This window comes from Alosa pseudoharengus, unplaced genomic scaffold (genome assembly GCF_046254945.1).
Source record: "Alosa pseudoharengus isolate Yale_2024_CS ecotype anadromous, Long Island Sound unplaced genomic scaffold, YU_APseudo_1.1 YU_APseudo_1.1_scf_22, whole genome shotgun sequence".
Classification (NCBI taxonomy): domain Eukaryota; kingdom Metazoa; phylum Chordata; class Actinopteri; order Clupeiformes; family Clupeidae; genus Alosa; species Alosa pseudoharengus.
In genome coordinates, this window is record NW_027468680.1 from 16313853 (window position 1) to 16329139 (window position 15287).

A 15287-nucleotide genomic window follows, 5' to 3' on the forward strand; every position below is an offset into this window, starting at 1 on the left:
CGAGTGATGATTAAAAGCGCATGTTTCGCAGTGGTTCTGAATGAAGCCTTTGATTCAGCCCTGTGCCACCAGGGCCCGTGGGGGGATGGAACCAGAGATGAGGATTAGTTGTGCCAGGGCTCAGCGGCACCGGTGCGGTTCCGCGCCCGTGCACTCTCATTACGGCGGGAAAATTAAGGTCGGACCAAAAAAAATACAAGATAAAATAAATAAATAAAAACAGAAACATAACAGGGAAACAAACACAAACCTCACAAAAAAAGCTAAAATTAATCAAATAAATAACAGATAAATAAAAACAGAAACATAACGGGAAAACAAACACACACTTCACAAAAAAAACAAAGAAAAACGCAAGATGTGTTAGGGTATCAGTGAGGTGGGAGTGCTGAATCCTATCCATCTCTATACATGATCATGGAAATGACAGCTTCTTTTTCAGAGTTATGGTATCTAATTACATGTGTTCGGGTGAACATGCAGTGTGTGTTTGTGTGGGGTGTGTCTGTGAGTGTGTCTATTTGGGTTTTCAGAAACTGCCAATCCTGCCATAATGCCGTGGAAGGCCAGGATTTATAGTCTTATCACTATCCAGTATGGCAAAGCTTAAGATCTTCAGTATTTGCCACCTAAAGCTAATGACGTTGAGACCATGGAGACAGTCAGTCAACATACACTGGTACATTTCAGCCAGTTCTTCAATTATGTATATGTTGTGAGAAAAACATATGGCGCCATTTAGACATAATTCCATCTCTATATAAAATGAGTATTACCATGCTGTTCTGGCCTTCTCTCACCTACTCTTTCAAAAACTAGTCTTTCCATTGCTCAGTGATAATACAAGATAGTACAAGATAGTATTGCTGGGTGGTTTATTACATAAGATGGAAAACATCATATTTCAAAAGCAAAAATAGACAGAAAGAAGTATGAATGGCCTAGCCACTAACTCAGAGTGGAAATTTTATGTGTTGTTTGTTCTTTGAAATTATTTCACCAGTGAAAAAAAATATATTTATACTATATATATATATATATAATAGCAGAAGTACTGTTATTTTGCAGTCAGCACAAATGCTTTGGTGCATCAGAAGTATATTAATATCTGAATGCAGGATGTGGTAGACTCAAAACATTGCACTCAATTTGACTCAGTGTCGAATACTTCTACTGTTATGGTAAGAATATATAATTTTTCATGTCTGGCTGAATCAGAAAAATAAAATATTTAGCTATTTTGGCATTCTCTTACCTACTATTATCTGACAATAGTTCACCCTCAAAGACTGGCCTTTCCATTGCTCAATGATAATTCAGTACAAGACAATGCTATTGTATATGTTTACTACATAAGGTGGAAGACATAACATTAGGTGGAAGACATAACATTGGGTGGAAGACATAACATTGGGTGGTAACATTAGGTGGAAGACATAACATTGGGTGGAAGACATAACATTAGGTGGTAACATTAGGTGGAAGACATAACATTGGGTGGAAGACATAACATTGGGTGGAAGACATAACATTAGGTGGTAACATTAGATGGAAGACATAACATTGGGTGGAATACATAACATTAGGTGGAAGACATAACATTAGGTGGAAGACATAACCAGAGACGGTTGATAAAGCGAGACGATTCATAAGAGGGTAAATTCTGGCACGTTGTGACGTGGGGTTTGAAGCTGTCACGCCCATTTAGGAGTCTAGCGGGAGGTCCAGTGTCTATGTATTCCTATGGGAGAAATTAACATTTTCACGGAATATGACCAATCCCTTAGCCTTACATTCAGCGATGTAAGTTTTGAACCAATTTTCTAGAAGCCACATGTCTCCCTAACATTCCGACATTGAAATTGTATTTTCCAACGAAACAAATAAAGACAAAAATAGCTTTGTTCGTGATCTGTCACAGCCACTGCACAGCCACCTGTTCTCAGAGGCTCTAGACTCAGAGATGGTTGATAAACTGACCTAACATATTTTTTGCTAGAACTAGTAGACTACCACAAAGTTGCTGAACATATGTTATTTCAGGTTTGTTTGCAACAATATATAAGTTTAACCAAAGTTCTTAGCTGCTAGCTAGCTAGCGAACATTCCTATTCACTTTCCGTTTACTGTGCTAACGTTAGCTAGCTAGCTAGCTAGCTCGGTTAACGGGGCAAAATGAAATTATTCATTCCGTGTCCGAAAGAGTGTTTCATTGGCATCACACACAAACAATGACTGTAAAATAGTATACAAAATTATCTGTATATGTTATTATTGCTTATTTAGAGAAAAGTTTATGTTTTGACACGCCTATTTAGGAGTCCGGAACTAGTGCCATTTCGTTCCATTGGTGAATCGTCTTATGATTCATCTTAGTTAACTATAGAATCTTTGACATAACATTAGAATTAGAATTAGAATTAGAATGCCTTTATTGTCATGGCACATAGTGACAACGAAATTCAATTGCACTTCCCCTAGTGGTGACCCATAACAAGACACATTAAGCATGAACATGAACTACACCTAAGACAAAAGACAGCAAAACAATATATGGACAGTAATAAGTAAATAAATAGCTAAAAAGAAAAAGAAGATAGTCCAAAGGGTGCAGTGCTGTCAATTGTTCAGGTGTTTAATGGCACTTGGGTAAAAACTCTTAGAGAGTCTAGAGGTGCGACACTGGAGGGAACTGTAGCGCCTTCCAGATGGCAAAAGGGTGAACAGATCATGTTTTTTGCACGTTGCAGGCATCTGGTGTGATATATGTCTGTGAGTGATGGCAGCTGTGTTTGAATTATATTTTGTGCAGATTTCCTTACTCTGTCCAGAGCTTTTTTATTAGCAGTGGTGCAGCTGCTAAACCACACCAGAATGTCATGTGAGATGATGCTTTGGATAGAGCAGTAAAAGTATAGTAGCAGTTTCTGGGGGAGGTTGATTTTGTTGAGCGACCTAAGAAAATATAGCCGCTGTTGTGCCTTTTTCACAAGAGGTGTGGTGTTGGTTGCCCATGTGAGGTCCTGTGAAAGGTATGTCCCCAGGAATTTATAGTCCTTGACCCTCTCCGCAGTGTCCCCGTTGATGTAGATAGGGGCATGTCGGTCCCTATCCTCTGGAAGTCTACCACCACCTGTTTGGTCTTAGAGGTGTTGAGAGACAGGTTGTTGATGGAGCACCAGGTGGCGAGTTTTTGTATTTCATCCCTGTAGGCGGACTCATCATTGTTGTGAATGAATCCAACAACCGTGGTGTCATCTGCAAACTTGATGAAGATGTTACTGTCATGAACTGGGGTGCAGTCATGAGTGTATAGGGTGTAGAGAAGGGGACTTAACACACAGCCCTGGGGGGCTCCAGTGCTGAGTGTGAGAACAGAGGAGAGTTGTGAGCCCAGGCGAACTGACTGGGGGCGATCTGTTAAAAAGTTGTAAATCCAACTGCAGATGCTGGTATTGATGCCAAGGCCATGTAGCTTGGACACCAGTCTTGCGGGGATAATGCAGTTGAATGCAGAACTGAAGTCAACAAACAACAGCCTTGAGTAGGTGCCAGGATGTTCAAGGTGAGTTAGCACACTGTGCAGGGCTGTGTTTATAGCATCCGCGGTTGCCCTGTTTGCCTTGTAGGCATACTGGTGCTGATCCAGTGTGGGGGGGAGGGAATCTTTTATGTGGTGTAGCAGTAGTCTTTCAAAGCATTTCATGATGGTAGAGGTAAGGGCCACTGGTCTGTAGTCATTGAGGCTAATCGCCCCTGGCTTTTTCGGGATCGGCACAATGGTGGCAGATTTGAGGCACTTGGGTATGGAACAGGTAGACAGGGAGAGGTTGAAGATGTGGGTGAAAACCTCAGCCAGCTGGTCGGCACAGTCCTTCAGCACTATTAGGTGGAAGACATAACATTGGGTGGAAGACATAACATTAGGTGGATGAAATAACACCTGGAGGAAGACATAACATTAGATGAAACATCATATTACAAAAGAAAAAATAGACACAAAGAAGTATGAATTGGTCTAACCACTAACTCGGAGTGGATGTTTGATGCGTTGTTTTTTCTTTGAAATGACTTCCCCAATGAAATACTGGTATTTACCTGTATAGTAACACAAGCACCATTATGTTACAGTGAACAAAAATGTGTGGTTGCATCAGAAACATATTCATATCTCAATGCATTCAATTTGACATTTCAATGTGTCAAATTATTCTTGTTGCTCATTGTCTTAATCTTTATGCAATATTTGTTTAGCATTGCATCAATGAAGTCTGATAAAGGTCTATTGTGGAAGTTGCTAAAATATCAGTGAATTTACATACATCAAATGTGCAAGGCTTTGTAATGGTATGACACATCTGCTGAGACTGTGCATACTTTTTGGTTAATTTATTTTGTTCTTCTCTGTGAATAAATAGTACTGACGCAAAGGCCTTCCGAGCTGCAGTAGGAAAAATGAGAGCAGACGCTAGACGGCTTACTCCTTTGAAAAGCAAATTACCATATACATATATTTGATAGTAATTAGCCCCTAATCCACATTCCATTGAAATAACTAGAGTAAACCAAAACTCAGCCTAGAAAGATATAGAATTTAAGAGCATCAATGCTTAGCAATGTACAAAGGAAGGATGATTTTATAACTGCATTTTGTTTGTTTGTTTCTGTGACATGGGAAAGGAAGGAGATGTATTTGTTTGTTTAGATTAGTCATTCCCATGACTTGCATCATCAAAGTCATCAGTCATCAGTAACTTACCATAGATACTGTTACTCATTGAAGCACAGTCCGATGGCGAATAACGGAGCAAACAGAGAAATCAAGTACTTCAATGTCCAGCCCGTGGTTCTTATAGCTCTATCAGCTCTGTCTTATTATGACCGCCGCGCAGCGAACCCCACATGGATAGCATGGAACCATCGTTTTTCGTTTTGATCTGTAGCCCCCCCGCTGGACTGGACCCCCCCGAAAGGAGGGTAGGGTAGACACAGTTTTCTGTGAATATCTCGAAAACCGTAGGGTTTAGTAGGACCATTTTTTTTTTGTATGTTGATCTCAAGGGGCCATGTCAACCCATTCCATAACCACTCATTTCATGTATAGCGCCACCTAGTTAAACACAAAAAAGTAAAAATGAGGTGTAATCACAGGTATCTGTGACCTAACATAGTCAAAACTGCACGAAATTAAAAGTGTAGGATCATTATGACACCCTCCGAATGCATGCCAAGTTTTGTGTACTTTCGTTCATGGGGGGCCTTACAATAAAATAATTTATGTGTTCATTTAGTGACGTACACCAACAAGGATTTCCGGGACACTGAAAGACCGGGGTACACAAAACTTGGTGGGCATGTACCCCCACATGGATAGCATGGAACCGTCATTTTTCGTTTTGATCTGTAGCCCCCCCGCTGGACTGGACCCCCCGAAAGGAGGGTAGGGCAGACACAGTTCTCTGTGAATATCTTGAGAACTGTAGGGCCTAGGATGACCATCTTTTTTTCCGTATGTTTGCCTCCAGGGGTCATGTTAACCCATTTTATGTGCACACATGTGCACAAACAGATACACACACACACACACATACATTCACAGTAATCATACGTATGACACATACTCACACAGTAGATGTACGCTTGCATGCACAGGCACATACGCAGGCACACACACAAGCACGCACACACACACACACACATACACCCACACACACACACACTCACACACACACACACCCACACACATTACATAAACATAACACAAACAATCAAGAATTTCTCAGAATTATGAACAGGCAAGATGGAGGTGGGGTTGTATAAAATGAATTTTACATGTGAAATCTATGAACTAATCATGTTTTGGTACTTGTTGTCTAGCAGATACCAAGAATTGAGTGTGGATAATGTAATTTAGTGAGACAGTTAGAATCATATAGGCCTTTCAGCGTGATTTCTTTTTGTGGAAAAAATGTGCTGGACTGGGCGGCGGTCATATTTTGTACCGCTCTGCGGTACATCTAGTTCTTATTTTCCTGATCGAGTCATATTTGGGGTGTGATTGCCAGTGGTTTTGTTCTCACCCCATGCACTGCTATTTAGAACCTACCAGGTTTGATTGGTGAGCAGGTCTTAACTGGTATTGGTTGGTATGCTGAGCTGTCACTCATAGCGCTTTAGAAGTTGTATTGGACACTGTTCCCAAGAGGCTTGCATTACTGTAGCGGCATCACACATTCTGCCAACAAACTGCTACTTCTGGTCAGTGTGACCCTCACCAAATGGTGAGAATTATGTTTGACCGGGCATCTTCCTTTCCATAATAATGGTCACAGCTTCTACGGTCACTGAGATTACTTACTATAATAAGGCGGTGTGCTTTCAAGCCCAGACAGACTTTATGCCTTACATCCACCATCTCAAAATATAGCCCTTTTACAAGATGAGATCTGTTATTTTGAGGAGCACATTCTTGATTGGTTCCTCTCTATTTAAGGAATACAACGACTGTAGATAGTAATGGTTTAAATTACAGTTTATTACTCTTCATAGAAACTGTTTACACTTAAATCTGAAATAAACTGATATTAAAGCACTCTGTTAAAAGGCAACGTTAACCACACCAAGGACAACGGTAATGGCTATCTGTGTTGAGTGTGTGTTGACTGATATTTTTGTTTCAAGGGCAAATATTTACCGGACTTGTCTTTTGAAAGAAATTCCAGGCATTCAACTTCATTTATTTTTTTTCTGTTGATTTAGTATTTTCATAGCCCACCCAATTAGTTGGACAGATTTGTGCCATTCCTTATGGTTATGTTTTAATGAAAAGCAGAAATACTTGGCCTAATCGCTTTTGTATCCTTCTACAGCTTCAGAAAACAGTAATCAAGAGCAGCTGTAACTTCACCATGGAGCTGCTCTCTTCCTCACGAGATGCTTGAATGTCTTTTTTTCCCCCCACGCAGATGGGTCAGTGAGATGCAACCCACTCAGCCACGTCAGGTGATCCAGTAGACCTGGTCTAAGAAAAGACACCCGGGCCTGGGCCAAACGTCTGTCCTCTGGGCTGGGGCGAGCCTCCATCCTTCTCCTATACAGGTCAGATAGATAGATAGATAGATAGATAGATAGATACTTTATTGATCCCCAAGGGGAAATTCAGGATCCTACTGGAGGTGTTCACATGGTTTGCTGAATGTGATGTTTTTTTTTTTCCTGATTAAGTACAAACACATCACAAATGAACCGCCGATATCACGTGTGTCAGATGTTAGACACATAGCTAATTTATTTCAGTCCAGTCACTACAAGATCATAAATTATACACCTTACTAAATCAGTGAAAATGACATGAAATGAGATATAATGATGAGTGAAATATGTAATGAGCACAATAAATTGCTAGACTCTTCGATGTGCTCCTATAGCGAACTGCAGAGGAAGACTCGTAGCCTTTCACTGCCATGTCAAATGCATTGCACTTTAATGTTTCACTAATGTTACACATCTATCAGCATATACGATCAACTTGCCATAATGTATGTGCACTTAAATAGAGGTTCCTGTTTAATCAATATGTTTACATTATGAATGTAAGATGTGACACTGCAGCCTTTCTTGGCACTATATGAATGGTCTGTAAAATAATGATTGAATGTACATTGATGTATAAAAAAAAAAAAAATTACTGTATACTGCAGTAATGAATAAAGTTACTGAATGTTATTCATCTGTTTCTCAACATAAGTATATAAGTATACATACTATTTTGATCCCTTGAGGGAAATTTGGTCTCTGCATTTATCCCAATCCGTGAATTAGTGAAACACACAGTGAGGTGAAGCACACACTAATCCCGGCGCAGTGAGCTGCCTGCATCAACAGCAGCGCTCGGGGAGCAGTGAGGGGTTAGGTGCCTTGCTCAAGGGCACTTCAGCCATGCCTACTGGTCTGGGTTCGATCCGGCAACCCTCCTGTTACAGGTCCGAAGTGCTAACCAGTAGGCCATGAGTAAGCACCTACTAAGAGAGATGGAGCAAGAATCTGATTGGAAGTGGATGAAATAAAGTTTGTATTTGTATCAGGTAGACATAATTAAAATGGCCTTTAAAACCTTAAACCTCTCCTCCCAATAAGCCTCTCACAGACACCTCATTTACAACAAAACAACTTATCTTAAGCCTTTTAATTCCCCACAACTTGCTTAAGCACTGGAGGCTATCAATTGTAAACTGTCTTTCCCCTACACACACACACACACACACAGTCCATTCCATAGAGGAGAATGCTAATTAAAAATACTACTGAAGATACTACTGATTAATCAGTGTTTTTCAACCACTGTGCCGGGGCACACTAGTGTGCCGTGAGAGATCATCAGGTGTGCCGCAGAAAATTATCCAAATGTCACTCACTGGTCCAGAAAAGCAACTGTTGCATCAAAGAATTTATAACCACATGCTCTCATTGATTGTATGATTGCACTATTTGTGGTATGCAGGCATTGTACAACGGGGGCCCCATATCCAGTATTCACAGAATCATCACATATCCAGTTCATAACAACAATTAAATTAGACCTACAAATGAAACAGAGGGCGCTTGTTTTATTGAGCTGGGGCCTGTTGCACAAAAGCAGAATTAAGACATCCGGGATAAGTTACTGAGCTGCGCTCAATGAATCCAAAACAAGAGTGTACAGGCTTAATTGGTTGCACAACGAGCAAGCCAGGATGAGCAGACACGGATTCATCAAGCCAGGTGAAACCTATCCTGGATAAGTGCGCGCTCACGGCTCCCTCAAATAGACCCCGCCATCGATCACAGATTCACTGATTCACCATGGCAACTAGAGTGGCTTCATTGCTTCTTCTACGATGTGAAGTAGGTAGATAGCCTTCTCACAACAGCAACAAACAGCAACACCTCTGTTAAGGAGAATATTGCAACTAGTTCCGCGACCACCACGCGTGAAATGGTTAGGCACTCCCGTGACGTCACATTGTTGCATGACAGGTCGGGAATGGCGAGTATGTAAAAGTTAATTAATGATCACAAACGTTTAAATAATGACAGTGGGTCTAGGTACATGTGATAACAATGTGTAGTGGGCAGTGGAATAACTATTGGTTTCCGTTTGTGGTGACTGCTGACTGAGATAAGGGATGAGATTAAATAGATCCTGGAACTTAGCCTGGTCTGGAGCAGGCTAGCTCCACAGAATAAATCGCCATGGTGATTTATACCATAACATATCCTGCTGCCCCCTATCCCGCTTTTGTGCAACTGGATCACGGATAAATTGAGCCAGGATAACCAAGATATCCTGGCTTAATCCCTTATCCTAGTTTTGTGCAATAGGCCCCAGGTCTTGCATAGAAGCCATAATAAGGCCATATCTGTGTATTATTTGAAAATTTAGGCTATGGCATGTTTATTTTTTCTTCACACAGAATGTTAGTGTGCCGTGGGACATTTTAAGTGTAAAAAGTGTGCCGTGGCACAAAAAAGGTTGAAAAACACTGGATTAAACAACAGTTCATTTCACATCAGTCAACCTTTTGTAACTGTCCTGTAGGCATCACTGTGTCCATTCTGCCTAATCTACTTGCATACATACACAAATGCCTCATTCGTCTACAGTAGTGTTAATTTTGTCGCCTATTTTTAATTTAGTCTTAGTCTTGTGACAAAATGTCCTTTTTAGCCTTTGTCATATTTAGTCATTCAAATATCATTTTTGTTAGTCAAGTTTTAGTCGACTAAAAGTCTCGTCATTTTAGTCTAGTTTTAGTCAAAAGAAAACTAAAGGTATCTTAATCTTAGTCAGTTTTAGTCAACACATTTTAGTCTTTTTTTATAACAAATTATTTCTGATTACCATTTGAGTCAAATAGTGTTTCACACATCTCAATTTTCCAACAATATTGTGTGTCCACAGGGCTACTCGTCTGTTATAATTACTCATTCTGATTTTTTGTCAGTCAGTATGTTTACATGCACAGGTAAGTCGAGCTACAGTTATAGCTCGGCTGGGATTTGACCATAGACAGTAAAAGATTTGACTGGACCACTGTCATATTCGTAGACCAGTGTTTCTCAAAGTGTGTTCCGGGAATCACTGGTGGTCCGCAAACTATCCCAAGTGGTCCGCGAGCAGACGTGGTAAAATATAATATAGATGAGTTGTTTGCAATATTGAACCAACTTGTATGTAAAAACAGTTCTGCAACACTGTCTATGTAAGATATGCCAGTTTAAATCATACAGCAGGGGTCGGCAAATAGTGGCCCGCGGGCCAATTTTGGCCCGCCATCTATTCTATCTGGCCCGCGAGATGACGTTAATTTGCTGTTTAAATAATAAAAAATAAAAAAATGAAATTTTTTTTAACCCCATGTTTTTAAAAAGAAAAAAAGGCCTACAGCAATCCCATCAATTTCAAAACATTTATTGAGGTATAGATGATAGTCCTACTAAAGTGACAAAACAACAGGTGGAACATCCTTGCAGTTATCCATGACGCACAGGTCGGAACGGTATTGGCACGCGAGTGCGCGTAATCTTGTGCAAAAAAAAAAAAAAAAAGTGTCCTGTCTCCCTCTTCCAGTGGGCAAGGTCAAAAATAGCCTATGTTTCGTTAAATTAATAGGCTTGGCATTAATAAATGCAGGCAGGCTCAACACATACCTCTGCTTCCATTCTTCTTTGTAGGTCCTGCATTCTGAATCAATTTTTCTTTTCAAGGCTTTTGACAACGACATTTTGCATCGATAACTAGCATATAGCAATGTTCAGCTAATCATTTACACGTCATCCAAAAGAATAATATTTGTACACATTAGTTACGGCAAGTTGCTAGGCAAGTCGCCTGTTTCATGAGAGACGACAGGAGATGCAGCAGGCGGCATAAAAACAGCGCACATAAGCAAATAAACGTTTTTAATGGAATTAAATTAAATGCATTTTAAAAGTTAGATGATGTTTATTTTAATATAATATAATAATTCATAATTTAAATAGTAGGCCTATAACCCCCCCCCCCCCCCCCATTACAAAAGCTATGGCCCGCGATGCCATTGTCTGAAAAAAAATTGGCCCGGGTCCAAACGTAATTGCCGACCCCTGTCATACAGTATGAATCCACACAATAAGCAAAGCGCAAAGACAATAAGCAAGGTGGTTCAGTGAGTAGGCCTATAGTGTAGACTAATTATAGGCTACTGTTGAAGTAGGTCTAATCTTTTTTTTTTAGCTAGGGTTAGTTAAGTGGTCCTGAAACTGAAAAAGTTTGAGAAACACTGTCGTAGACCAAAGTATTAATGTTTTACTCCGCCTCGCTAGATGGCGATATGCGCCCAAACACAACACATTCCCCAAACAGACTCTCCATCTTAGCCATAGCTAACTTGCTAGCGAACTTTCCATATTAGCTTACTTGCTAGCAAACTTTGCATCATCAGTCTAACTAGTTAAATAGTTGAGATTACATGATGAACATTTTCGTATGGACATTCTGGGGGATGTTAATTTGTATGAGAGAAGCTTCAACTTCTGGGTATGTAGCATTGTGGCATAAAGCTTAGGTAGGTAGCTTGCTAACTCTGGCAGAAAATCTCCAGTGTTCTTGTTCCATGTAGTTTCGTGTTGCAGCCACAGGGTTGCAGCAACAGCACGTAGACTAGCCTACAGGAAAGCTGTTGCGTATGAACTCATTCGGAATATTTTGAAAACGTAACAGCTAGATATTCTGTCTTCTCATTTTGTAGACGAAAATGAAGAGAGATTTTATCTTAGTTTTTATTTCATGGAAAAATTTTTAGTCTCGTCTTTTTTTGTCAACAATAATGCATCTTAAGATAGTCTTAGTCAGTGTTTCAGGACATTACTGTCGTCTCGTCATCGTCTCGTCTTAGTCATGAAAAAAAAGGTTGTTGACGAACATATTTCTTCTCGTCTCGTCTGACTAAATTAACACTAGTCTACAGTTTATTTGAAGTGTTAAAATATATCTACTGTCGGGGAAACATGGTTATTTGTTACATGAAACAGATTCATAGAATACATAAAAGAATATTCATAACAACTTTGGGGAGTAAAGACATTTATAAAATGTAAGCATGGAATGTGTGAAGGTGGTTTTATTTTTTAGTTTGTTTTGCATTTTTGTTCTAGTGTGGCCCAATATCAAAGTCAGTGTTTATGTAGTACTGCTTTAAGTGCAATAGTGCATTATGAACTACAGCTTTAACAGTTGGGAATTATATTACAGGGCTGAAGAGTAGTATTTTGAATGTAAGTCATGAATCTGCAAGGACTGGGACATTGTGTGTGTGTGTGTGTGTGTGTGTGTTAAAAGTCAGTGTGCCCTCTAGCAGTTGGAGGCCCTGACTATAAATTTGAATAAAGTTAAATGAAATAAGTGTTAGCTTCCCATGTGTTCATATGAGCTTTCAGGCATTTTCAGTTGCCTGTGTGGTGGCAAGGAATGTTCTCTTTTTTCGTCTGAACACCACTGTCATCCCCTGTTAATCTTCTCTCTCTCTCTCTCTCTCTCTCTCTCTCTCTCTCTCTCTCTCTCTCTCTCTCTCTATTCCTTGTGTGTTCCCCTCTGTCTTCTTTTGTCACACTAGATCACCTCTCTCTCTTCCTTTTTCTTCCTCTCTCCATATTAACACAATGTGACTAAAGTGTAGGTTACTTTTGCTCTCTCCATTTCAAGTTTTATTTCCTATAATTAGAAGTGAATGTTTCTGAAACTTGCACTCTCTGCCATGCACAACATTACTGGGTATCAGGAGCAGACATTTTCAAATTATGCAGATGTTGGCAGATTATTTGTCTAAATACCATTCATTTTTTTTTAGAAGGCTGAAATCGTTTACCATCATTTTACGCCACTTTGTTACCCCACCAAGTTTTTTTAAGGTGTAATTGAACCCAGAGCCATCACCCTAATGCATGTTTGCTATTCAACACTAGTTGTTTTGTTTGTTTTTCAGGCATTTTCCTCACATAATATACCGCAATATTGGTCTTGTAAAATGTGGCTTCACTACAAAGGTCACAGCATTCAAGCAATTCCCTACTTTGTTCAGAAATCTAAAGAAAATCTACTCTAGAACCATTATATAACGTATGTAAACACAAATATTATTATATTATCATATATTATGATATTATTATAATATGTGTTGGGGGTGGGGTTTGTTTTCGGCTCAACTAATCACAACTATGTCTTTCCGCAGAAGATATGAATATTAAATCTCCCTTTAACAGTGAGACTGAGCAGAAGTATATATTCTTTTAGTCGTCTCTTGTGGAGGAATTTCTCAGCGGGGTGTGTGTGTGTGTGTGTGTATGTGTTCTTTTCTCCATCTGACGCAAGAGCACATCAAGCTGAACTTCAGCTCCCATGAAGTCAGCCGAGCGTGCTATTCAGAAACTTGACGAGCTCAAGGTAATGTTTTTTTTCTGCTCTGTTCCTTCCGCTCTCTCTGACCTAAACCTGATGAGACCTATATGAAAGAGAGGTGGCAGGACGGGGAGACCAAAATACACACACACACAGCGTTTTCTGATTGACAACTCCTGTTGAAACTGACCAGTCGACATCCTTTCTGCTTGATGAGGGAAAACGGTGGCCCGGCGGGTAAGCATTATTGAGCTCTCAGCCTCTTGATTGAGAGGAGACCGTGTGTGGTCCCTGTTTGCGCTGCTCTAATGCATAAGTGCCTCAAGCCTTGGGTTTTTGCCTCCATCTTTTGTTTTTGGCATTTTGTACAATAGTATGTCTTTCCTTTTCTTTTATAAAATCTCTGTCTTGCATTGCACCATTCATTCTGACCATTTCCTTTTTCCACCACACTGTTGGAAGCTATGATTCGAATGACCCAAGCTTCATTCACAGTTTGCCTGCAGAAGTAATGAAAAGGCCGAGTTCCTTCCAACTTCCTTCCATGCTGGGTACTACCTACGTCCACATACAATGCTTGTCAAGCTGATTTAAGTCTGAGTTGTGCCCTGAAGATTTTGGATTATATTTTCAATACTGAAACATTGCCTTCCCAGTAATATCAATGTGAAACACAATGGTGAGACACGTGTAGTACTGTATGTATATACAGTATAATCTAATGGTGTGTCCACGTGATTAAACATGGATTAAATTTGGATAGTAGCTCCTGGTCATTCTGGTGGCAATGTGATTAGTAACTGTTGAATATGTTTGCATCTGCACTCATAAAATGCGTATTTGTGAGGTTTGGCTGCAGTAGGCATACAGTTTTTTTGTAGTCTTGCAGTCTCAAACAAAGGCGACTGTGATGGCCTGCATTATGGCAATACTAAATATCGAGCACATCATTATAAACAACTTTCTTCCTGATATTGTTTTTGTGTGTGTCCACTTCCACATTTTGTTTGCAACAAAAACACTGCAGCTAGACAGACCCTGTTTACACATAGGGAAAATGCATATAATTCCATGCGGTTTGGCATTTCATTTACACGTTGTATCACTGAAAACAATTAGTTGTTCAGGCAGCAAGTGGATGTTGAGGTGAAGTTTGCTGTATGTGACAAAAAATGTTTTAGCTTAGAAACCGTGTAATATCGCTTTGAGTAACTTTAAAGCATTTGAGTATGACGAAGTCAGGCTAACCATAAGTAAGATCGTTAGCACAAACATCAGTGCTCAATGCACCCACACAATGGACACAGCATGAGACACAGGGCCAGATGTATGTACATTTGCGAACGTAGCGTTATCAGCAGTGTTGTGAAGAATACTTTTAAAATGTAATCAGTTACAGAATACAGAATACATGCCCTAAAATGTAATTTGTAACATATTCCGTTACATTACTCCATCTAAGTACCGTATTCTAAATACTTGGATTACATAAGCGCTGTTTTACATTTTATCAAGTGGGAAATCAAGCTGCTATTTCAGTTTGTAAGACCCACAGGCGATGTCAGCAAAAAACCCACAACTTAACTTTATAGGATAAACTGAAACATTATACATTTTGTTAGTGCACAAGATCATCTCACAGAAATATTAGAATTTCAGTTCAAAAAGCCCAGAAATTCATATGAGAAGGATTCTAAAAGTAACCCCTTAAAATGGCCAAAGTAACTGTATTCTGAATACCACTCATTAAAAATGTAACTGTAACTAAATACAGTTACTCATATTTTGTATTCTGAATACGTAATCCCGAATACATGTATTCAGTTACTTCCCAACACTGGTTATCAGCATCATGGACAAACCGCACATTGCG

The 15287-nt window shown here is 39.7% G+C and overlaps 1 protein-coding gene across 1 annotated transcript in view; it reads left to right on the top strand.

Annotated features, from left to right (window-relative positions):
- Positions 1-7725, top strand: part of LOC143139309 (proton-coupled folate transporter) — a 36770-nt gene extending 29045 nt beyond the window's left edge. The window contains exon 7 of the mRNA XM_076299913.1: positions 6966-7725. Within this exon, the coding sequence (XP_076156028.1) occupies positions 6966-7014 (49 nt within the window). The 3' untranslated portion in view covers positions 7015-7725. The remainder of the gene's footprint in view (positions 1-6965) is intronic.
- The last annotated feature ends 7562 nt before the right edge of the window (positions 7726-15287 follow it).